The following is a 25,109-nucleotide window of genomic DNA, read 5'->3' as shown; positions in this document are numbered from 1 at the left end:
AATATAGGAAAAAATTACTATAAACTATGCATGGTTTTAAAAAAGAACTTTATAAAAATTCTACACCACTACAAATGCAAACAAGAGGAAAGGCTTTACTAGGTAGTAACACCTGAAGCAAGTAAACACAACAGCAAAGAGGATGAGTATGGATGTTTAGCTGAAATGCTGCAACTGTAGAAAGTGTGAAAAAAACTGAGATGCAGTCAACATATGGTGGCAGTTGAAGTGTTGACTATACGTATTAAAACACATAAATGAAGTATCAACCAAAGGTCTTTTCTTGGAAATGAGCTTTAACCATGGATTTATAGCAACACAGGCACACAGATTGTATTTCAAGTGATCCTTATATGGATGAAAGTAGGGAAAAGCACTGTGAAGACAATGAAGAAAATGTGATGTAACCAGGAAGAGCATCTGTGCAATGGCTGTTATTTCAATCAATCCTCAGTGTCGGAGGAGCAGAGCAAAGCTACCAGACTAAAGCTCAGATGCCTGGGGTGTGAGTCTCACACATCAGTTGTGTCCTAATAGAGCAAAACCTTCAAGCAAATCCTAAACTGCCTCCCTTGCTCAACGGGTGAAGACCAAACAAAATGGGTCTGAAAAATGCTCTGAAAATACAAAACAGTATCAAACAAAATCTTACTTTGCTTGCAATTATTTTCTACTGGAAAAGAGCTGTGAGTCTATACTTCTGATAGGCTGATATCATATCTGATATGAATCATGATATTGAGTTAATTTACCCGTTCTACAGATCGGGCCCTCTTCTTTGACCGAGTAGGCAGCGTATCTTCCTTCGGATTGGTGTCTATTGCCCAGTAAGAACCCTAAAGATAAAGAAAGAAATGATATTAATTATATATTACAGTAAACCTTAAAACATTTAAAGAAATATTTATAATCTTCTCCAAAACAAAACATTTTGCAAATGTAACAACCAACAAAAACAGAAGAAATGCAGCTGCTCATTTGTGTGGGTGGTGCCAGTGGCGGAGCTCCAGGCCTCCCACCCACCAGGAAAGGTTCCCTACTGCTAGCTTCACCTCCAGCCCATTTTGGAAGTTTTTATTCTGAAATAGGATCTCACTAAGTTACTCAAGAGGACCTCATCCTTGTGGTCCTGCTTCAGCTTCATGAACAGTTGTGATCACAGGTACGGACAACCCCGCCTAGCAAAACTTTAACTCTAAAATGAGAAAAGCGAAGAGACCACAGCTGCATATCTCAGTCCAAAGGTTCTTGTCTCGCTGAGTCAAGAAGAAACTAACTACCAAATGTGTTTTTTGTATGTGACTCATTCTTTATTATTTTTAATTTAAAAACTGTGTGTGGGGTGTGTGTGTGTGCTTTTGCATTCCTAAGCACATATATTGTGCAGCAGGTGTCTCCTCTGCCTCAAGGCAGGCCTCTCACTGACCTAGAAGCTCAGTGTTTCACAGGGGTGGATAGGCTGGCTGACTGTGAGCACTCCAGAGCTGTCTGTCTCCATCCCTCAATGGTGGGGTTACAAAAACATGCAACCATACCCACCCAGCTTTTTAGGTAATGGCTGGAATTTGAACTCAGGCCCTCATACTTACAGATCAAGCACTATCACCTCCCAGCTATCTCCCCATACCCTGTAACGGATTCTTTGCAGTGATTATATTATATAGAGATTTACACCTAAAAGTAGTTTACAGTTAAAGATACTCTAGTCTCTATAGCCTGGGACCCCACAAATCTAAATGTAAGAAGAAAAATTTATAAAGACAACTACTTGAACACATTCTATTTACATAAGGGCACTCTGAGGTCTATGCATAAATCTTTTATTGCTTATTCTTTCATAATTTGTTTTCACTATATCCTTTGATAGTTTTCCCATTATTCATTTACAATTATGTATTGAGCACCCGCTATGTTTCAGATACTTGAGAAAACTACACAAATCATGTCATCTGCACATTATACAGGTGAGGAGACCAAAGCTCAGAAAAACACTGCTGAGCCTTGATCCTTAGTTCCTCATGTGTGCATACACATCCATCTGGGAGAAGAGAGGGAATAAGAAAGGAAAAAGGTGAGACAGATGCATTTCAAAAATGGGAACACAATGTGTAACCCCCCAAAGTGCCGGCTAGTCAACATGACACAAAGTAGTGTCATCTGAACAGAGGGAACCTTGATTCAGAAAATGCCTCCAGAGGGCTGGAGAGATGGCTCAGAGGTTAAAAGCACTGGCTGCTCTGCCAGAGGTCCTGAGTTCAACTCCCAGCAACCACATGGTGGCTCACAACCATCTGTAATGAGATCTGGTGCCCTCTTCTGGCCTGCAGGCAGAACACTGTACACTTAATAAATAAATAAATCTTTAAGAAATAATGTAAAAAAAAAAAGAAGAAGAAGAAGAAGAAGAGAAAAGAAAAAGAAAATGCCTCCATAAGGTAGGCCTGTAGGAACATTTTTTTCTTAATTAGCAATTGATGTGGGAGGGCCCAGACCATTGTGAGTGGTATCATCCTGGGCTGGTGGTCCTGGGTTCCATAAAAAAGCAAGCTAAGCAAGCTGTGAGTAGCAAACCAGTAAGCAGCATTCCTCCATGATCTCTATGTCAGCTCCTGCCTCCAGGTTCCTGCCCTAACTGCTTTCAATAATGAACTGCTATATCAAAGTGAGGGTGAAATAAACCCTTTCCCCCCCAAGTTGCTTTTGGTCACAGTGTTTCATCACAGCAACAGAAACCTTAACTAATACACCAGATTTACACAATTAGCTGAAGTAATATTACTCAGACTTAGTCTTGCTTTCAATATTTCATTTATCTTCTTCATCTGCTTGCTCTGCAGCACTTAACAATAAACAGCTCTCCTCTCAAACTCACACTTGAGCCAGACATGATTACTGTACACATGGCATGTTGGTATGTGTGCCATGGCACATGTGTGCAGACCAGAGGACAAGTCTATGAAATTAGTTCTCCCTTTCCACCTTTATGTGTGTACCAGGTATGAACTCAGGTTTGAATGGTAAGCACTTTACTTGCTGCACCATCCTGATTCCTCCCCCTCCCCCATGTGCATGTGCCACCATGTCTGGTTTACAAGGAACTGGGAGGAAACCCAGAACTTTGTGAGCATTGGGCGAGCAATCTACCAAATGAACTACATCTGTAGCCCCAATCAGTCCTGTAGACACATGTTTCATGAATCTGCATTGTAACCTCGACAGTGGTTGCACTATCTACAATATCCATCCTACCACTAACCAACCCATATTCCACCTTCAAACTTACTCTAAACATTAACCAAGGAAATCCTCTGTTCTTCCTGCCATACTCATTCTCTCTCTTTTTTAACAGTCCTGCATTTTTACCTGTTTAGACCACTGACTGCACTTCACATTAATTAGTTATTATAGTTTTGTCTAGGCTCTGAGCTCCTTAAGGACAAGTTACTTTACTCATTACTGTAATGACCAGTGCCAGGTGCAATTGTAAGACACAAAGCCAAGTACTCAAAATAAATCTATACTGAAACAAACAAACAAAAAACCAAACCAAACCAAACCAAAACGAAAAACGATTGTTCAACAAACTAGACCAAGAACGGCAGTGTAGAGGGTTACGATGGCAAGTTTATTCAGTTACGATGCTAGTTTATTCAGACACCGAAGCTTTCCACTGGCCGCATGCCTCTAGGCTACCCTCTCAAGTGGTCACTGCTTTTCAATGAATGAATCTACTAGATCTGATATAAGAAGTGTGACAAGAAGCATGTAAAACATGGATGTTCTCAAAAGCATTAACTAGTGCCTAACTGGAAGCTTACAATGATTAAAATCATGACATCCTAGTCTTTAAAAAAAAAGTAATGTATTAGCATAGTAGTTTCTATATCCTAGAATTTCACAAATCAAGTTTTAAGCACAATTTACATGAGTTTATGAGTAGTGTTCAGCTAGCATTTCGCAATCTAAGTAGGAAAAAATTACTGAGTTGTATAAACTGGGAAAAACAAAAATAAAAACAGTGCTCGTGGAAATAATAAACGCCTGTGTTTGGTTTTTAGATTACTGTGTGTATATGTATTAACCTAGGGAAATCACTCAATGTCCAAACTGTAGATTTACACATCACTATAAACATTTGAATACAAATACAAAAGCAGGAGATGATGAGATAGCCCAGTGCTTAAGAGCATTTGTTGCTCTTGAAGAGAACCCAAGCTCAGCATCCGCATAGTAGCTAACAACCATCTGTAACTCCAGTTCCAGAGGATCTGACCCCCTCTTCTGGCCTCCATGAGCACTGTACACACATGGTGCACATACATACATGCTGGTAAAACCATACACACAAAAATAAAAATAAACAAATATACCTTAAAACACAAAGACAAACGTATGGTGATATTTTATTTGTACTGAAATGTAATTTTAATTTTATGTTAATAAAGTTGCCCTGGGGTCAGAGCTATTAGAGCCATAGCAAGAGCGTGATGGTTAGAAGAGCTAGGTAGATTTCTGTGTGTTCAGGGATACAGCCAGTATTGGAGACATATGCCTTTAAGACCTGGAGGGCGGTACTTACAGGCAGTGATGAGGCAGTCATGTGGTTGGGTTTACAACCAATGAGAAGGCAGAACAGAAAGACTATTTAAACACAGACAAACAGGAAGTAGCTCTCTCTCGGGGAAGTTAGGAGCACTGCAGGAGGTAAGATTTTATCTCTGAGCTCTGACCTCTAGGCTTTCTCTCTTTTACATTGGCTCTGTGTTTTTATTTTAAAAAGACGATTGGATACATCTACACAAATGTTTTAACAGTTCTTGTACATAAAATACCACATAGAGATCAAGGATGGGGCAAAATCTATTATGAGCACTTTTTTTTGTGCTGAGACATCTCACCAACCCAAGTTTAACTTTTAAAATCAACTTCCCTGAAGTATGTTTTAACAAAAAACAAAATGCACCCATTTTAAGTAAGTAATTCAAAAAGTCTTAATGTACACACCCTGTAACTAATCAAAATCAAAGCCAAAGAACATTCCATCACCCGCAAAAGCCTCTGTGTGGTGCAGCAGAGTTACCTTCCTTTGCCCACCACCTCCCTCACGAACATCCAGAAGTCTGCTTCCTGTCATTATACACTAGCTTTTTGCCCTTTCTAGAATTTTGTAAAAATGGACTCAAACTGTTAAACTACTTCCCACTCTTCTCAATAATGTGAGAGTCCTACTCTCCATTCATGCAACATGTGCTTCTCTGTTCAAGTGTAGTTATGTCTCTGCGGTTCTAGTCTCCTGATGAATGGTAATACAGCTCTCTTTTGTCAGTTTCTCATTGATTTGTGTTATAAATTTTTCATATATGCTAAATAATGAATCCTTTGTCAGATGTATGTACTGTGAATATTTTCCAGTCAATGTTTGCATAATGGTACTTTATAAGGATCAAAAGGGGTTTACTTCAATAGAGTCTAGTTTATCAAATTTCTTTCAAAGGAAAAAGCCTTTTCCAAGACGAAAATTATTTTCTGCAATGCTTTCTTCTAAAAGTTTTATGCTCTCAACTTCTATACTTATGTCTCTGTTTCATTTGATTTTCAACGTAAATAAGGATATTTTTTCCACCATGATACACTAGGCAGTCTTGAGAAGACTGTTATATCAACTGAATACATTAATACCTTTGTCAAAAGTGAGCTTACTGTATACATGAATCTATTTCTGCAATCTATCTGCTGAATTCATCTAGACTGTGTTCCAATGCCACATTATCTTGATTCTTGTAGCTGCATGAAATTTTGAAATCAAGTAATATATACCCTAAAACTTTGGAGTTTTTCAGGTCTTTTGCCCAAAATAACATGTGAGCCCACTTGTCAATTTCTACAACCCTGACATGACTTAAAAAAAAAAAAATTACATAACCACACATAATCAATAGCAGGGAGTCCTCTTCTCTGCAAGCATGCTGCTACCTCTCCATTTGTGCAGGTTTCCTCTATTTCTCCTGGTAATGTTTTCAGTAAGCAGATCTGCATCTATTTGTTAACACAGTTCAGAACTGTGGATGCTACTGTTAAATGGGGTGTGTTAAATCTTCCAGTGCCTTGCTAGTCCATAGAGATTATGTGCCCTGCATCTCAAGACCATGCCAAATCCTTGTTCTAGTTGCTTTCACAAAGTCTTTGAGATTTTCTATAACAATAATTTGTGCAGGGTTTAACTTACTCTTTTAAATTTAGATGTTTTCATTTTTTCTTTCCTAATACTATCAGATATTGATAAAAGTAGGTATATTCTAGCATCCTTCCCCATTTTTAATCTGAATGAAATTATTTAACATCTTGTTTAAACATGATGTTCTAAAGTTTTCATATACACTTTTAATTTAAAAAATTCTTAGTTTGTGGAATAATAAATCTTATCAAATTATTTTTCCACAGCTGAAACAGTATGATTTTTCAGCTTTCTCTTTCTTATACAGTGAATCACATCAACTGGGTCTAATTTTAATCTTTATTATATCAGTGGGACAAATCTCACTGATCACAATTTCCTCCTTTCTATACAGCAAAAATTTCAACTGGCAAACTTTTGGTTAAGGATTTAAACTATTTTATTTTTTTTTATTTTTATTAGAAAAAAGGGGAAATTGTAATATTTTATTTGTGTGTTAATAAATAAAGTTTGACTGGAGATCAGAGGACATAGCCAGCCATAAACAAAAGTCAGGCAGTGGTAGCACATGCCCTTAATCCAATCACATGGCAGGCAGGCAGTCTCTTTAATCCCAGTACCAACCATAGAGACCTGGAGGTCTGTACAGACCAGGAGTGATGAGGAAGTGAAGTGGCTGGGCTAAGAGCCAATGAGAAGGCAGAACAGCAAGGCAATAAAAGAGCAGGTTAGACAGGAAGAAGTTGGTTCTCTTGGGAAGCTACGGCGGTGTGGTGAGCTAAGGTTAGCTGGTGGCTATCACTATTTCTCTGATCTCTATGGCTTTCACTCCTGTATTTGGTTCTGTGTTTCTTATTTAATAAGACTGTTTAGAAATTACGTGTTCCTGAATATTGGTCTACAGTTTCTCCTCATCTCTTCTTTGCCCAACCTTACTTTCACAGTTATGCTGACCTCATGAAGTAATCTGGAAACTGCTTCTTCGTGTGTGTGTGTGTGTGTGTGTGTGTGTGTGTGTGTGTGTGTGTGTGTGTGTGTTTACACACATATATGTAAAAAATGTGTAGGGCCGGTATTACTGCTTTTTCTTTGTTCATTTCTTCTTCCTTACTATTATGACAGCTCCAGGTTCACCTTTGTCCAGGCTGGCCTTGAGTTTGCAATCCTCCTGCCTCAGCCTCCTGAGGATCTGGGATCATAGGCCTTGCACCACTAGGACTGACTCAAATTACCACTCTTTGTTATTTTCCTGTTTTAAAATTTATTTTTATGTTTACTTTTACTGGGGGAGATACATGCACAGCATTCCTGAAGGGGTCAGAGGGCTAACTTGTGGGAGTCAGTTGTCTCCTTCCATCATGCAGGATAGAACTCAGGTTGCAAGGCTTGGTGGCAAGTAGCTGGGCCTGCTAAGCTATCTTGCCAGCCCCGTTCTGTTCCTTTCTTCTTACTATGGTATGGACTCAATTCATCCTGTTGTTTTTATGGTATATGAGTAGATTAAAAAGTTTGAAACCGGGCTGGAGACATGGCTCAGAGGTTAAGAGCACTGGCTGTTCTCCCAGAGGTCCTGAGTTCAATTCCCAGCAACCATATGGTGGCTCACAACCATCTGTAATGAGAACTGGCGCCCTCTTCTGGCATGCAGGCAGAACACTGTACACATAATAAATAAATAAATCTTAAAAAAAAAAAGTTTGAAACCCTTATCTTTCCGCATAAAGCATTTAAAGCTATAGCTTCTTTCAAAATAACTGCCTTGGCAAACCCCAAATGGTCGGTTGTATTATCAATCAGTCCAAAGTATTTTTCCAATATCTTGTCATTTCTGCTCTGGTGACCAGAGACATTTTAGAAATGTTTAATTTCTAATTTCATTTTCTTACTTGTTCCTCTGAAAGTGTTCCCTTTAGAGATCTACTCATTTGGTTTCTTATATGACCAACCTTCATGAGCATTCTCATATGCATTGGTAAAGAAATTATTCCTGACATTGGCAGGTGTGCTGTTCAGATCCTTAGGTGTTTTTCTGTCTCATTATTCAATTACTTGCTCAGGGTTTATGTACTTTTCCTTTAGTCCTGAAAGGTGATTTTAGTTTTTCCTTTGGAAGCACTTGGTTTTGGACATATTTCTAATTTTCAGACATTCCTGATATAACAATATGCCAGTCAATGCATTTTTTCATTTAGATAATTTACGTTTCAACTCTACACTTTCTATTTGTTTTCTTCACCTATTTTCCAGTTTGTTGAAAAATTTTATATGCTCATAATCACTTGAATATACTGTATCTTAACTACTGAATGGGGACACTGCTTTTCTGGGACTGAAACCAAGGTCTCATACATATGCTGTACCAACAGGGAAAGTACATACAGATGTATACAGCTGTACTGAAATGTATTTCTCCTAAATTAGGTCATTGTTCCTTCTACTTCATTTAGTATTAGCTGAGATCATTTCAAATTTTACTTCAGTCATAACAACATTGTTTCTCATCTTTTTAGGCAAGGTGGCCAGGAGATTTTTCTGAGTAATACACTGAGTTAACTTCTAACAAACATAGTTTAGTATTTGGATGATCATAAGTTATAATAAGATCATGTATTAACCCATAATGTTTATTCAAATCCCTGATGTGGTCAGATTATGAACAATTACCACAACTCTACTTCCAAATGTATCCAGAAAACTAGTACTACAGTTTCCCATATACTTTTATTCATAGTTATAAATTTTTAAATAAATGTTATTTCATAAACATTTCGCAAAATATTAGAGGCCAATAGAAAACAACCTTGAAATATTTTATATGACCTATTCAGATTAAGAAAATTCATAAATACAGAAAATAAACGGTTGCCAGGAGCTTGAAGTGGGAGGAACAAGAAGAAAACATTAATGGAAATTGTTCCTTTTTAAGGTGATGAAATGGAAATGCCTAGAGTTCAGCAGTAGGGGTTAAAGAATAGCTTTACAAATATGCTGAAACTACTCAGTTATTTGATCCACAACAAAAGGTGATGGTATACAAATCGTATCTAGATAAAAACGTGTATTTGCAAGGGGGTGTGGTAATTTGAATGAGAACAGCCCCCACAGGCTCATGTTTGGGAAGGATTAGAAGGTGTACCTTTGTGGGTGGAGTGTGGCCTTGCTGGAGTGTGTCACTGGGGGTGGGCTTTGAGGTTTCATAGCAGATCAATCAGGACATAAAACTCTCAGCCACTGCTCCAGTGCCATGCCTTTCTGCTTCCCACCTTGACATGAACTAACGCTCTGAAACTGTAAGCAAGCCCCCAATTAAATGCTTTCTTTTATAAGAGTTGCCTTGAAGGCTGGGTGGTGGCAGCACATGCCTTTAATCCCAGCACTTGGGAGGCAGAGCCAAGAGGATCTCTGTGAGTTCGAAGCCAGCCTGGTCTACAGAGCGAGATCCAGGACAGGCACCAAAACTACACAGAGAAACCCTGTCTCTAAAAACCAAAAAAAAAAAAAAAAAAAAAAAAGTTGCCTTGATCATGGTCTTCACAGCATAATAACTATGACAGGGAAAAAAGGGTCAGAGACTTCTAATCTAATACTGGTTATGCATGGCATAGCTGAGTCACTGTCAAAAAACAAAGTAGTGCCTGGAAAGAATTCCTGTCTCCTGATTTCTAGTTGAGTCCCAGCTTTCTTTTAGGATACGATAGTCACTGGGGTTCTTCTTCCTACGAGTTTTATTCTAGTTTATGTGCATGTGTGGATGTATGTGCACCGTGTGCATGCAGGCTCAGAGACCAGAAGAAGGTGTCAGATACCCTAGGACTAGAATTACAGGTGACAGTGAGCTGTCCAATGTGGGTACTGAGATATAAATTAAATGACAAAGTGTTTGCCACACAAACACTCTGTGTGTCAGCATCACACACAAACACACAAAAATCAATTTAAAAAAAAAGAACATTGCATAAAGATAAAAGAACAATTCAAAAGGACAATTAAAAGCACCACACATAAATATTAATTTGAAATGAATCATGAACATAAATGTAAAACATCAAACTTATAAAGGAAACAGGAAAAATCTTTATGTACTAGTTGTCTGCCTGTACAGCACACAAAAATCACCAAATAATTAAAAATACATTTTATTTCATTAACATTTAACATGACTCTTTTTACAGCATAATTATAATAAAAAGGCAAACCTCAGTCTGAGAAAGTATTTTCACAATATAAATCTATCAAAAGACTTCCATGAAGCACACGTGTACGCACGCACGTGTACACACACATACACACATACTTCTCAGTAATGACATCAATAATTTTTAAAGGCTTGAAAAGAACCTTTAGAAAATATACACAAATGGCCATAAAAAGATGCTTTTTAAAAATCAGTGATGATTAGAACTGGGCAAATCAAAATCATGGTGAGATACTGCTTTGCACTCAAAATTAAAAACATTGGAAAGCAGCCAACCCTGTGAAAAAGCATGCACACTCATATGTTTGACAACTCTACAAGTTCCCTTACATGAAAAAAACCTATGAAAAACTCAAAGATCACCATCTAAAGCCAGGTTTGACCAGATTTCATCTGTCTGTAATCAAGATTAGACATGTAAAAGAGCTCTGGTTCTATTAAGTAATATACAAATATAGGCATCAAGTCATATCAACAACTATACAGGCAGGTAGATCTCTGTGAATTAGAGGCCAGTCTGATCTACTGAGCTAGTTCCAGGTCAGCCAAAGGCTACACAAAGGAACCCTATTTTGATAATGGGGGGGGGCGGGGGAGAAAGAAAAGGTTATTATCTGATTAGGTAGAAAAAAAGTAATAGTTTTTTTTCCCCAGAGAGCAATTCCTATCCTAAGTGGCTAGCAAATGTAAATGGCTAATTCTGTGAATTTTATGTTTTAAATAAGCCCACTGAGAAGCATATGCTCACTGTTTCCACTCTTCCTTAGCTCTCAACGCACACCTATTTTAAGAACTTTGAAAACGAAACCAGACCCTCTCCATCCCTGACATCCATAGTTTTATATCACATAGTAATCTTTTCTTTCTCATTCCCAGTTTCTATGTGGTCATTCATCTTGCCCACAGCATCTTAAGATGCTACTACAACCTGCATGTCCCACATAAAAAGCAACCATACTTGCCGGCTTGAGTCTGGTTTATTCTCATCTCATCAGTGTAATAAACAACCTCATCTTTCCCTCAGAAGTGTTACTTTAAGCACCAGCGCTACTCTCTCCAACCACAAAGGAGACTACTAATGATCAAACACAGTAGGCTCTCAAAGGCAGGCTGCTTGGCTGGCTGAATGAATGAATGTATAAACGCCAACTTAGGTTCCTGGAACATCCTTTTGGAACAAATGCAGATTTCATCGCTTTTAAATGCATTAATTATCAAATTAAGTAAATGAAGTCTAGAGGGACAGCTAAGTAATTTACTCCTAGACTAATAGATTTAAAATATGCAATTACCATATTGATTTAATAAATGACTTCTCTAAATGTTAAAGATATGTAAAAGTATCTTACGTGTTTTTATTTAATCAGTACCCTAATTTAATTCTTTCAGAATTTTTTATAGTTGAATATAAAGTTTTTCTATATCATTCTGAATGTCTAAGAGACACACAGTTCACCTATCCTTAATACGTAACCCACTAAAAAGGCAGCTTAATATGACTACTAGCTGTTTTAATATGACTACTAGCTGTTTTAATATGACTACTAGTTTGTTAAATTTCAAATTTATCATTATCTGGTCTAAGCCTAAAAGAAAGGAATCTGATGATCTAATAGCAACAACTTTCATAGTCTCATGTTGTGTGGGAAACCCACAGGATAGAATACATGTAGTAAGATGGAACAATTTAGCATCATGCTAAATTTTAAAAAGGCAATTAAAAAGACCATGTACTGATTACATGCCAATCTAACAAAGGCAAAATTCTTAGAAACAGAAAACACATTAGGAATTGCTAGGGCCTCAGAAAGGGGAGACTGACTCCCAAACGACAGAATAACATAATCTTGATCACAGTGATTACACTATATGCTTCTCAAATTTTCTAGAATTGTAAAGCGAGTGATTACCATTTATAGCCATCAAAATTAACTTTCAGGTTAAATATGTTATAAGATGGTTAGATCTGGAAAGGGGACACAACAACCAAGTATGACACTGCATGTGCTGAGGGGAAACTGCTCACAGCATGCTGTAATGCGGGGGTTGGGAGCTCTATCTTATGAGTCTTTCAAATTCTTGAAATACCCATTATCAACGTTGGCTTTTGATTTTCAAAGATTTTATTTTATTTTTATATATGTATGTGTAGGTGCTGGGGGTGCCAATGGAGGCCAGAAGAGTATGCTAGATCCCCTGGACTTAGAGCTTCTTAATGGACAGTTGTGAGCCATCAGATGTGAATACTAAAAACTGAACTCAGGTCCCCTGCAAGAGCAGCAAGCGCTCAGCTGAGCGATCTCTCCAGCCTTTTGTTGTTGTTTAACGGAAGTACCTCATCTGCAGCTTAGACTGGCCTCTGCCTCCTACGTGCTGGAATAGTACATATGCCACCAGGCCCAGCTACCCCTGGCTTTCATACCTCAGTGTGTCTATGGCTGATATGACATTCACAACTGACCTTTGCCTTGACGTTCGCTCACTGGCATCAATCCACTTCTTTACTTTTGGACCTTGTTATTAAATCCTTTAATCACTGATTCACTTGAACTTTGTTCAAACTGCTCCTTCAACTAAACTCGATTATGTCCTATGACCAGATGGCAGCTGGGGCTCTTGGCTACAGTTATTTAAAACCACTAAGTCTACTCAAAGACATCAAAAACAGCAAACTCTAAAACATGGTTTATAAACTCCTGTGGGTTTTTTGTTTTTGTTTTTTAATCTTACTTCAATAGGATGTCTTCATTTTTATCCAACTACACTCCCGGTTATCCCTATGTCCTATTTTCTCTCTGGCTTTATACAAAGAGACAGATAAGTAGTCAGCTTCCTCACAAACCATATGCATGTACTTTAAGTCTGGTGGTTTTGTTTTTTGTTTTTGTTTTGTTGTTGTTGTTTTGGTCTTCCTTCTTTGGGACAAATACCTAATTCCCGCAAAACTGTCAAACTCTTAATGTTCTATTTTATGTTTGCATTGTCTTTAAAGTTTCTCTACATCTTTTAAAAATAAGATGTTCCAAATGGAATAATCTACAATTACATCACCCACCTGACACCCAAAAAAATTTCCTTTGAAGATAATGCGAAGAGTTAAACTGTGTTATGTTCCTTTATACTAAGTCAGAGGGTGGAATTAAAAAAAAAAAAAAATCACAATCTCAGAAGTTCCCGAAACTGCTTCTATAAGCAGCTAAGTTTGTTTCTTTACAAATAAGATGAGAGCAAAATCTACAGAGCCATGGTGACCTTCTATTCTCAGGCAGTTTTCCCCACCATCATTCTACATAAAGCTCCTCTTCTGAAGTAACTGGATGTAATTAACGACCCAGAACAGGCAGGTAGACTCCACCATCTTAGCTATTAGTAGTCTACGGCTATTCATGCTACTTATCGAAGCTACTTCTGAGAGTTCTTTGTATCCTTTCAAATGAAGTATTCTTCTGAACTGGAAAAAGAACCAGGCTGAAAGAAGACTAAGTCAGGAAACAAAACATAGCTACCATTTTTAAACGGAAAATCAATTGTGTTTTCATAATGCAAGCAACACTTACCTTTAAGATCACTATTAAGCATATACAAACTAAAGAATAAAACATTTACAAAAAGTTTTAGATCAATAAATTAAACAAAAATAAGGAAAACAGACCTAATGAGCAAGGATAAAAAATATGGTCGTTAAAAATCAGAGAAAGGAGCTCAAGAGATGGTTCACTGACTCAGAGCACAGGCTGCTCTTCCAGAAGCAGCTCACAACTGTCTGTAACTCAAGTCCCAGGAAACCCAAAGCCTTCTTTTGGGTTCCCTGGGCAACAGGCACAAACATGGTACACTGAGCTACACACAAGCAAAATACTCATACAAAGAAAAAAAAATTCCTTAAGCAAAAAATACAGGATACATAGACATGGAGAAAGGACTCCAACTCAGAAATGACAAAAAAAAAAAAAAAAAAAAAAAAAAAAAAAGTTCTCCTAAAAAGAATAGTTATGGGACAAAATAATTTCATTTTGTATTTCTTTAGGGAAAAAAAAAACCCAGCAACAATATGGCTCTTTGAAATTATTTCAAAGAATAGAGGAAAGACAGACTTTTTACATGATGAAATAAGTAATTCAACAAGCACTTTGGGTCTAGGCCACTCTTAATACCTCTCTGGTAACACAGCGAACAGGAAGCCACAGCATGAAACAAGGAGAAAGATGTTATGTCAGTTATTTCTACCTCTTTGGCCTAATGGGCCAAGGCTAGAGCTAGCAAGATTCTAAGAGATGACAAAATCCATCCTATACCCCAAACCAAAAACTATTCCCACCCCACCTTGGCTCAATGGTTTTCTCCAATGTGGTGAAGGTGGTTTTGGAAAAGCTTCTCAAATGCCAGAAAACAGTAATATAATAAACAAAACAACAACAACAACTTTTTATAAATACCCAAACATAACCAACATGTTGGCCTCCTCTCAAGAAGACAGGTATGGGAAAAGCACTCAGCTACAAAGCAAGTGAACCTCACACGTTCAGCATTCATCCTAAGCTGCTGTGCTGATCACAGATTACTTGGAAGGAGGTGGAGCAACACAGAGGAAAGTCCTGATGCCACTAAAATAACATAATCTCTACCATTAACTGACCTAAAAAAATCAAGTCATCAAAGCAGGTGGAGGTGGCGCATGCCTTTAATCCCAGCACTCAGGAAGCAGAGACAAGCAGATCTCTGAGACCAGCTTCGTCTAAAGGGCAAGTTCCAGAACAGCCAGGACTACACAGAAAAACCCTGTCTCAAAAAAAAGAAAATAAATAAAGTAAAAAAAAAATTAGTGGAACTGGGGGCTGGAAAGAGACACTCCTAATGATAAGCTTAAGAGCCGGTTGCAGCTCTTTCTGAAGAATTCCTCTTCAAATTAATCTGCCTTCTGCAACTGTTATGTAAATAATTATAACCAGAATAGCTGTCGCTAACTCCAAACTGCATATGAACAAATAGAACCCTGGCCTTGCCCTTAACTATCTCTTCTATAAAGTGGGGTAACACTGAGGTTTCAAAAACATCTTAAAAGCAATGTAATTTTGTCTTCTTCTAAAGCACAATTTCATTCAATCTCATAAAGGGGCTATAGAGATAGTTCAGAGGTTAGGAGCACTGGTTGCTCTTAAAGAGGACCCAGGTTCAATTCCCAGCACCAACATGGAAGCTCACAACTACCTTTAACTCAATCTCAAGGTATTCAACAACCTCTTCTGGTCTCTGGGGACACCAGGAGGACATGTGATAAACAGACTTATATGCAGATAAAACACCCATGCACATAAAATAAATAAACTTTAAGTAGCAAATAAAAATGACTATTCACAGAAATGTGTTACTTTTAAGAACAACTTCACAACATTAACTTCTAACCAAAATCAGTAAGAACAATGGCTATTACTCAAACCTAGTTTTGGGATCCCAAGTGAAAGCAATTATACTACCATAAATCTAGCTTGTGAGATTAAATAAATTAATGAGAACAGTGGCAGGTTTGATGAATATAAAACATTAACGCTAGAGACAAATGGTAAAAGCTGAAAGCTCATACCTCTCAGTATTCATCTCTATTTTTTAAAATATTCTCTTTTTAATTTTCTGTTATGTATATGTATGGGTTTGTGCACATAAATATAAGTGCCCATGGAAGCCAGAAGAGGGTGTTGGATTTCCTGAAGCTAGAGTTATGGGTGGGTGTGAGCTGCCTAATACAGGTGCTGTGAACCTAACTCAGGTCCCCTGAATTTTTCCAGTCCCTCTGTATTTTAACTACATTCTGAAATAAACCTAGTCCCAAAAGGTAACTACAAAATGAACTCTACATTTTTTAACTCAGCCTTACTCCATGATACTATTTAATTAAAGAAGGAAAGGATTTTACCTTCTGTGCATAAGAAAATAAAATTGGCAGTCAAGTGTTTAATGGCCTTCCAATTGGTTACAATTTAGTTACATTAAATAAGTTAGAAATCAGGTATTAATTATAGCAATTATTTACGCCCTTTAAACGTTAGAACTAGGGTTGGGGATTTAGCTCAGCGGTAAAGTGCTTGCCTAGCAAGAGCAAGGCTCTGGGTTCAATCCTCAGCTCAAAAAAAAAAAAAAAAAAAAAAAAGTTAGAACTAGGCATGATGGCACATGCTTGCAATTCCAGCCCTAGGGAGACAGAGGCCTGCTCCAAGTTCAAGGCCAGCCTAGTCTCCATAGCAAACACCAGGACAGCAGGGCTACATGTCTCAAAACACAGAAACAAGCAAATTTTTAAAAAATTGAATCAGAATCAAGTGTTTGTAAAATCCAATTAGTGCCTTCATAGATTTTAAATTATATCTTGTTTTTTTAAAATTAGTTTTCAACGTGCTTTGTATACTAACAATGAAAATGACCAGGTGTGGTCACATACAATTTTAAACCCTAGTACTCGGGAAGGGAAGCAGATGCAGACAGATCTCTGTGAATTTGAGGCCAGATTAATCTACTTATCAAGTTCTAGGCCAGCCTATAGAGTAAGATTCTGTCTTTAAAAGAAAAAAAAAATTGTGAGGGACATTAAAAATTACCTAGGTCTTTTTAAAACAAGCCTGAAAGAAATTTTTCATTATCAATTCCTACTCACAATGCTAGAGTTATGAGCATAAATAAAAAGTAAAAAAGTAAGACTTATAAGGAGAGCAAATCCTCAAAAGTGTTATGTTTCATCACTGCTCAGGAGTGTGGGCGTCAAGAAAAGAAAGGAAGGTACAGTATGCTCATCAACAGGGGTGTCGCCTCCTCAATGGCAATGACCGCTGTGCAAGCAACTAGGGTTCAACAGTGGACAAGATAAACATGACTCAGAAATTCAGACTCTGTAGATAAATGAAGAGTAACAACTAGGGGGTGGGGTCAGCATTTCTGAAAGTGCTGGCTGCTTTGTGAAAGATCCTATAAACAGAGACAGCAAGCCCTAAAACAGAGACCAGTTTAGGAGCTGGTGTAACGTAACAGTGGCTACACCAAGAGAAACCCCACTTCAGGGTAGTACTAGAGCACAATCTTAAGGGATAAGCAATTAGCCAAAAGGAGGTGAGGGAAAGAACTGAACATACCATGTAAAAGACATGCTTATGAAATGATCTCCACATAAGCCATGAATGAGCTAAACTACAACTAAAATAACAGTAAAACTGAAAAGGATATACTCTAACAAAGAACAGACACCTAATCACTCAAATAAGAACATTATCTTGCCACAGGCATAACTGTCTCACAGTCCAAATCTAGCAACTCATGTTGACAACCAAGTATGATCCCACCCAGCAATCTAAGCTTTAGAAAAGAACTGATTCTACAAAGCTGTAGCTGCACTACTGTTGCACTAAAACAAAACGGGGGTGGAGGGTGTCCTCTCCCCTCTGGCTGAAACACTGAAACTCTAATTCTATCAGGAGATAATAAAGCAACTACGAGAATGGAGTAGAAACAAACTTTTATTTCATTAAAGCACTTTTCTACTTGCCAAGTACACAGTTCCAACCCAGGCAGTAACAGCTAAGCTACTATACAGCTCCTGACAAGCAGCTCAACAACTGGTTACATTCTACAATTCCACAAACAACACTAAGAAAACAACCAACAAAGCTAGGTAAAGCAAGGCAAGCTATCAATGACAAGCTCTCACTGGCTTCTTTGTTCCTTTAAAAGAGCTCTCAAGTTGGGGGTGAGGGGTGGCAAAGCATTTAATTGCAATTGTCAGGAGGCAGAGGCAGGTAGATATCTATGAATTCCAGGATAGCCATGATATAGTGAGAACCTGTCTCAAAAAAACAATAAATAAATTTTTAAAAAGAGCTGGTCTTTAACATATCATCTAAGCAAGAGTAGGCAGGAGTACTTGCTGTTTCACAAAAAAACTTCTGATCAGTGAACTAGAGAAGGTCTTGATTCATATGTGCCAAGAGACATAGCACTTCAATTTAAGAAAATGTCCTACCTTTCCAGGATCATCCTTGGATCGAGGCACTTTAAGGAAACATTTGTTCAGTGACAGATTATGTCGTATGGAATTCTGAAATTAAAGAAGAAAACCATTGCTGGGTCAATAAACTATGAAAAAATCTACCCCATCTTTAAATACAAAATAAGAAACCTATATATTTCTATGAATTGAAATACAGTTGCAAATAGAGCTAACTTTTAATATGTGCTTCAGGGGCTGGAAAGTTGACTCAGTGGGTTAAGACTGCTTGCTGCACTTGGAGAATAGCAGAGTTTGATCTCAGCACCCAAATTAGGCAACTCACAACCAAGTAAAATTCCTGCTTCAGAAAATCCTATGCCCTGTTCTGGTCTCCAAGAACACCCACCCCAACATGCACATACCTATACAGACTCGCATACATACACATAAATTTTTAAAAAAATATACAAACAAATGAGCTTCCAAGTTAAACCTTTCTGGTTTTCAAATTAAGTATAGCATATTGTAAATGAAAAAAGGTTATTAGAATCATCAATTCCTAGCAGTTTTAATAACGGTGTGTGTGTGTGTATGTGAGTGTGTGTGTGTGTGTGTATATGTGTGTGTGTGTGTGTGTGTGTGTGTGTGAGAGAGAGAGAGAGAGAGAGAGAGAGAGAGAGAGAGAGAGAGAGAGAGAGAGAGAAGCATTTAATTGCTTACAAACTTTACTGGTGCAGAAAGATGCCTATGATGCAATACTAAACATTAAATATCAAACACAAAATTGTACACATATGCTTTAACTGTGTGTGTGTGTGTTAAGATTTATTTTATATGTGTGAGTGTTTTTTATCTGCACATGTCTGCACACCATATGCATGCATGCCTGGTGCATATAGAAGCCAGAAGAGGGCATCAGATCCCCTGGAACTGGAGTTACAGGAGACGGTTTTGAGCCACCAAGTAGGTACTGAGAACTGAACCCAGGTCTTCTGGAAGAGCACCAAGTGCTCTTAACCTCTGAGTCATAATTTCAACCTCTTAACTGTGGTTACTTACATGTTTGTTTATTCTTGGGAATAAATAAGGATGCCAAATGTCAGAAGCTACTCTACATAGGCTTTTAGGTGGTCGCTATATTCTTTTTACTTTCCTACAAGGTCCAAATGGCTTACAAGGTACACATATTACCACTTTTAAGTGAGTTTCTGAAAGTGCTGAAGCCCAGGGATACAGCACACCAGGAGAGAAAGCACTTGCTCAGCATGCACAAGTCAGAGTCACTCTCCAGCATTCCAACAAAACAAAGTGTAAAATTCCACTGCACTAGAGGTAAGCTTGGAATAGGAACGTTTAGGAGAAAAACTATCATATGGTAAACACATAGTTCAGAACCTTAAATTAAATAAATTAGGCAAATACAGATATCGTTTAAATGATACTACTGGGGCTTTCACAAGTAGCTATAGCCATCTTTGAAATAATGTTTTCTGAAAAAGATATAATCACACCAGTTTACCTATACCTATATGAACTGAGGCCCTTTCTTTCACCTTGAAAAGTTGTTTTTTAACTAAATAGCTAATTTTTTAAAAATATGTTTAAAAGAGATTCAGTTTAAATATAGGTAAAAGAATGTATCTGAACCTGGGTGTTGGTGGCACATGCCTTTAATCCCAGCACTCAAGGCAGAGCCAGGCAAAGTCAGGCGTATCTCTGTGAGTTTGAAGCCAGCCTGGGCTACAGAGCAAGATCTAGGACAGGCACCAAAACTACACAGAGAAACCCTGAAAAAAAAAAAAAAAAAAAAAAAAAAAAAGATTGTATCTGGTGACTTATTGGGAAAAGTACACAAGACTTTCCTGTGTAAATCACATTTATGTTTTATTTACTTAACTTATCTATGCACACATGAGTATGCATATGTGGAGGTCAGAGGACAACTTGTAGAAATCAGCTCTCTCTTGCCATCATCCCAGAGATGGAAGTCAGGTCAACAAGCTTGGTGGTTAAGTGCCTTTACCCACTGAGCCATCTCACAGACACACAAAGCCCTTCAGAGACATTTTTTTGAAAGAGGATAAAAATGAGAAACAGTAACAGAGGTGGTGAATATGAAGAGAATACATATGTATGGACAGAAGTATCATAATGAAATCCCTTGCTCTGTAATACACAGTGATAAAATTGGAAAAAACAGAACAATCGATTCTCTGAAACATAAACCAATTCCACTGCTCCATTACAAAGGCATATAGAAACAAGGTTCTATTTGTAATAGGAAAACTACATGAAAAGATACTGGGTCAGTGGGTTATTAAAACAGGAGAACAAGGACATGAAGGAAGAAAGAGGTCTGGGAGGAGGAGGGAGTTTAGGATGGACAGATCAGGATACATGCAAGTGTCAAAGAATAAAAATTAATAAGATAAAATTATGCAGCCGGGCGGTGGTGGTGCATGCCTTTAATCCCAGCACTTGGGAGGCAGAGGCAGGCAGATCTCTTTGAGTTGGAGGCCAGCCTGGGGTACAGAGTGAGTTCCAGGAAAGGCGCAAAGCTACACAGAGAAACCCTGTCTCGAAAAATAGAGACAGAGAGAGACAGAGAGACAGAGAGAGACAGAGAGAGACAGAGAGACAGAGAGAGACAGAGAGAGACAGAGAGAGAGAGAGAGAGAGAGAGAGAGAGAGAGAGAGAGAGAGAGAGAGAGAGAGAGAGAGAGAGAACGAGAGAGAACACTATGCTGGGTACAGAAGGCAAAGAAAAGATCTAAATTCCTCAATATAGCAGAAAAGAACCACCAACTTAGGTGACAAAAAATACCTTTGGAGAAGTGGAGTGTTTGTGAAATCATCTATTCATGAATAAATGGACTAGACAATGATTCTTAACAGAAAATATCACGAAGCCTCCCTTTTTCCAATTAAATGCTCCAAAATCCATTCCCAAATAACTTTTGTTACCTGTTTATCCTCAAATGGCCAAATTTTTGATAGAGAGGGGCTCCACCTGCATTTAGCCACTACTTAAAATGGTATCTTTGGAGGTTGTATTTTTGGCATAATGTCTATTTTTAATTTAAAGTTCTGAAGTCTATTCAGTGTGCTTAGCCCTAACTGGAGTATTCATGTCATATGCCTTCCCTCAAGACTTGAGGACTCTATGCAGAAAAGGGACAAAAAGACTGTCCAGAGGTGGTGGATGACTTAGGGAGATGGTGTTCTCCAGACCCGACAGGAGAGACGCAGCACAGAGGAGGAGATTCTGACAGCACACACAGGACCTACATAAGCTCAAACTGGACAAAGACCCACAAGGAGAAGAGCTCAGCACGAAGTCCCACTCTGAACTAAGGAGCTGTTGGCATTTCATTGCTGTGAGGAGAAGGGAAAGTCAGTACTCTTCAATGGAGTGACACCTGGTATATGGACCACACTGTAAGGCAGACTCCATGTCCAAGAATAGTCAGACAACTCAAACTGGAATCAACCGGCTTTTTAATTAAGGGCTTTTTAATTAAGGGGAGAGGGTAAGGCTGGGTGATTGGGGAAACAGAAGAGGATTGGGATGAATATGACCAAAATACATTATCAAGTTCTCAAAGAAAAGAAAAAAAAATTTAAAGAGCCTTTAGTCTAAGAATGAATACAGAAGAACTTTCCTCTCCAAAGTTTATGTATAGAGAATATCTCAAAATATTCTCTCAAAAATGTACTGTATACATTTTTATCAAGAGATGTATACAGACTTTATTTTGAAACCCATCTCATTACCAAACTGTAAATTTACAATCTAAAAATGATACTTCTACCTCTGCTTAGAATGCAAGCAACTATAAAGAATACATCTCTAACAATGGCAAAACACTTTTTTTTTTAAAGTCAATTATTTTGGAACTGTATCAGATCTCAGATCATAAGGCACCTAATGAGACTACTGGGATTAAAGATGTGAGCCACCACACCCAGCTGAAACTTACTAAACTTTTAAAAAACCAAGGTTTGGGGCTAGTGAGTCAGTTTATAGTAACAATAGCCCCAGAGTTATACTCACTCTCAACCTTTTCTCCATAAGCATTTATCATGTGCTCATTAGAAAGACTGGAGTAGGGTAAATCATCCAGAAGAGTAGGTCTCCATAGTAATACAGAAGAAAGAAGTGAACGTCAGGAGCAGAATGGTGAGGAATAGACCACCTACTAAGCCTACCAACCTTCACATTGTTTTTTTTTTTTTTTTCCTCTCATTTTTTGAGACAGAGTCTCTCTGTGTAGCCCTGGCTGTCTTGGAACCTACTATGTAGACCAGGCTGGCCTCGAACACACAGAGATCCTCCTGCTTCTGCCTCCCGAGTGCTGGGATTAAAAGTGTGCGCCACTGCCACCCTTCCATATATGGGTTTTTGTTTTGTTTTGTTTTGTTTTCCCTTCATAGATTTTTAACAAAGCACAAATATTAAGTCTGAGGTGATGGCAAACAAAATCTCTCCTCCATAAGACTCAGGTAAGGCTTCATTACTTCTGGGGGAAGAATGGAAATAAAACATTTTTGCTTCTACAGAGAGACAGGAAACCCTTTACCAGGATACAGGCAAAAATCTACTGATAATATAGGGAAAAAGCAGAAGCAAAATCCTTTTCCTCTGGGAGAGGCATAAGCTGCTGCCCTGCTCCCTAAGAACCGACATGATAGCATAAAGAGGGGTCTGCTACATCTCAGGAAGGAACAACTACAGCTCCAAGGCTAGCCTGGCTTGAACTAGCAGAACACTGACTAACAAACAGCAGTTTGGTGACAGGGGGACAAAAGCTTTGAATTATACTCCTGCCTGTAAATAGTCAAGGCACATCTAAACACCTAAAATCTAAAAGGATTGAGAAAATGTGTGTGTGTGTGTGGGGGGGGGGTGTTCTATAGCATACAAGCTCTGTTGAAGTACAACAGGAGCACACTGCTGGAAGAATGAGAAGTCTAGTATGTGTAAGACAAAGTCATCATCACCACCTAAATTCAGCTCATCTACTGAGACTGACTGAGTCTCCCATATGAATAGCCTGGGGGAAAGGAAAGGTGCCTTGCCATTAACAAATAAAAACACTACTTCAATCTCTACCGTTTTTCTACAGATCTACCTGGTATTTAGTCAAAGAGTGTATGAGAGAGAAAAGCAAGAAAAACATCACTGACAGAAACAAAGTAATACACACAACCCAACTGAGAGAGAAACTTTATAAGGGTCAGAAACAAATTCTAATTATGATTAATTTATTAAGGGATCCAGTGGGAAAAGAAGTAAACAATTTGCATTGAGAGATAAAGAACTTTATAATAGAGATGTAGAAACCATAATAAACATATATAAATGATAAACAAAAACAGAAATACCAGGGGGTGTATAGCTCAATAGAAGAAGCTTTCTAGCATACACTAGGCATGGTTGGGTTTGATCTCCAACAATGCCCCCCCACCAAAGAGAGAAGAGTCTCTCAGATAGGCTTATAAGTAAACTGAACACACTAGAAAAAGATTGGAAAACTTGAGGACAGATCAGTAGATGTTTTCCCAACATAACCAGCATGTGCCCGCCGACTTAAAACAAAAACGATTCTTAAAAGACTCCTGAGATAGAAAAAATGGGCAGAAGGAAAATTCAAACAAGTTACAAAACAAGGTTTCAACACAAGACACAAGACGACTTTCAAAGAACATCACACAAAATTTAAAGAACAAACAAACAACAAAAACCATACCCAAGGGCTAAAGGTATAGCTCAATAGTAGTACTTGTGTGTCATGCATGAGACCCTAGGATAGATTCTCAACACACACACCCCACACAAGCCAAGCTCAAGCACACACACACACTCCTACATTCCAGTTCGGCCTGGTGGCACACACCTGTAACCTCATCACTTGTGAAGCAAAGGCAGAAGGATCAGGAGTACAAGGCCGACCTAGGTTATACGCTATCTCAGAGAATAACAGGGGACATTACACTATTACATGTATTATAGTAAAAATGCTGAAAACCACCAACGGCGGTGGCACACGCCTTTAATTTCAGCACTCGGGAGGCAGAGCCAGGCAGATCTCTGTGAGTTTGAGGCCAGCCTGGTCTACACAGCGAGATCCAGGACAGGCACCAAAACTACACAAAGAAACCCTGTCTCTAAAAAAAAAAAGCTGAAAACCAAAATGAAGACATCTTGAAGGCAACGTAGAAAGAAAAAATACTATGTGTAGTATTTAGCCAGGTGGTGGTGGCAGCACATGCCTCTAATTTCAGCATTCAGTAGAGGCAGGCTGATCTCTGTGAGTTCAAGGCCAGCCTGATCTACAAAGGGAGTTCCAGGACAGCCAGGAATATACAGAGAAACACAGTCTTTAAAAACAAAAAAACAAAAAGGGGGGTACATTTTAAAACATTTTTTTAAATTTCTTATGAAGTCTTTAAAACTAGCTAAAGAAGACACAGTAGTTGATTAAAAAATTCAATATACAAATAAAAGTAAAGGTAGACCAGCAAGACAGCTCAGCAAGTAAAAGCACCTGAGTACTAGATGGGGTACTGCATTGTACAAGACCGATGGCGTGAGTTCATCCTCAGAACACAGGGTAGAGCAGAGTACTGACTCCTGAGATGTATCCTCTAAGCTCCACACCCATGCCTGCAATCAATCAATCAATCTCTCTCTCTCTCTCTCTCTCTCTCTCTCTCTCTCTCTCTCTCTCTCTCTCTCTCTCCTCTTCTCTCTCAAATAATAAATGTAA

The 25,109-nt window shown here is 38.3% G+C and overlaps 1 protein-coding gene across 6 annotated transcripts in view; it reads right to left on the bottom strand.

The window, feature by feature from the left end:
* Positions 1 to 25,109, bottom strand: part of Foxj3 (forkhead box J3) — a 98,085-nt gene that overhangs the window by 26,855 nt on the left and 46,121 nt on the right. For 5 of the 6 annotated variants that reach the window (XM_037202900.1, XM_028886469.2, XM_028886472.2 and 2 more), the window contains 2 exons: positions 18,373 to 18,447; positions 753 to 836 (listed from right to left, as the gene is read on the bottom strand). In XM_037202900.1, the coding sequence (XP_037058795.1) occupies positions 753 to 836; positions 18,373 to 18,447 (159 nt within the window). The remainder of the gene's footprint in view (positions 1 to 752; positions 837 to 18,372; positions 18,448 to 25,109) is intronic. The other variant, XM_028886471.2, reaches the window with a different exon arrangement.

Source organism: Peromyscus leucopus, chromosome 2, assembly GCF_004664715.2.
Source record: "Peromyscus leucopus breed LL Stock chromosome 2, UCI_PerLeu_2.1, whole genome shotgun sequence".
Taxonomy (NCBI): domain Eukaryota; kingdom Metazoa; phylum Chordata; class Mammalia; order Rodentia; family Cricetidae; genus Peromyscus; species Peromyscus leucopus.
The sequence above is the reverse complement of the archived record's forward strand: the minus strand, read 5'-3'. Positions and strand labels throughout refer to the sequence as shown.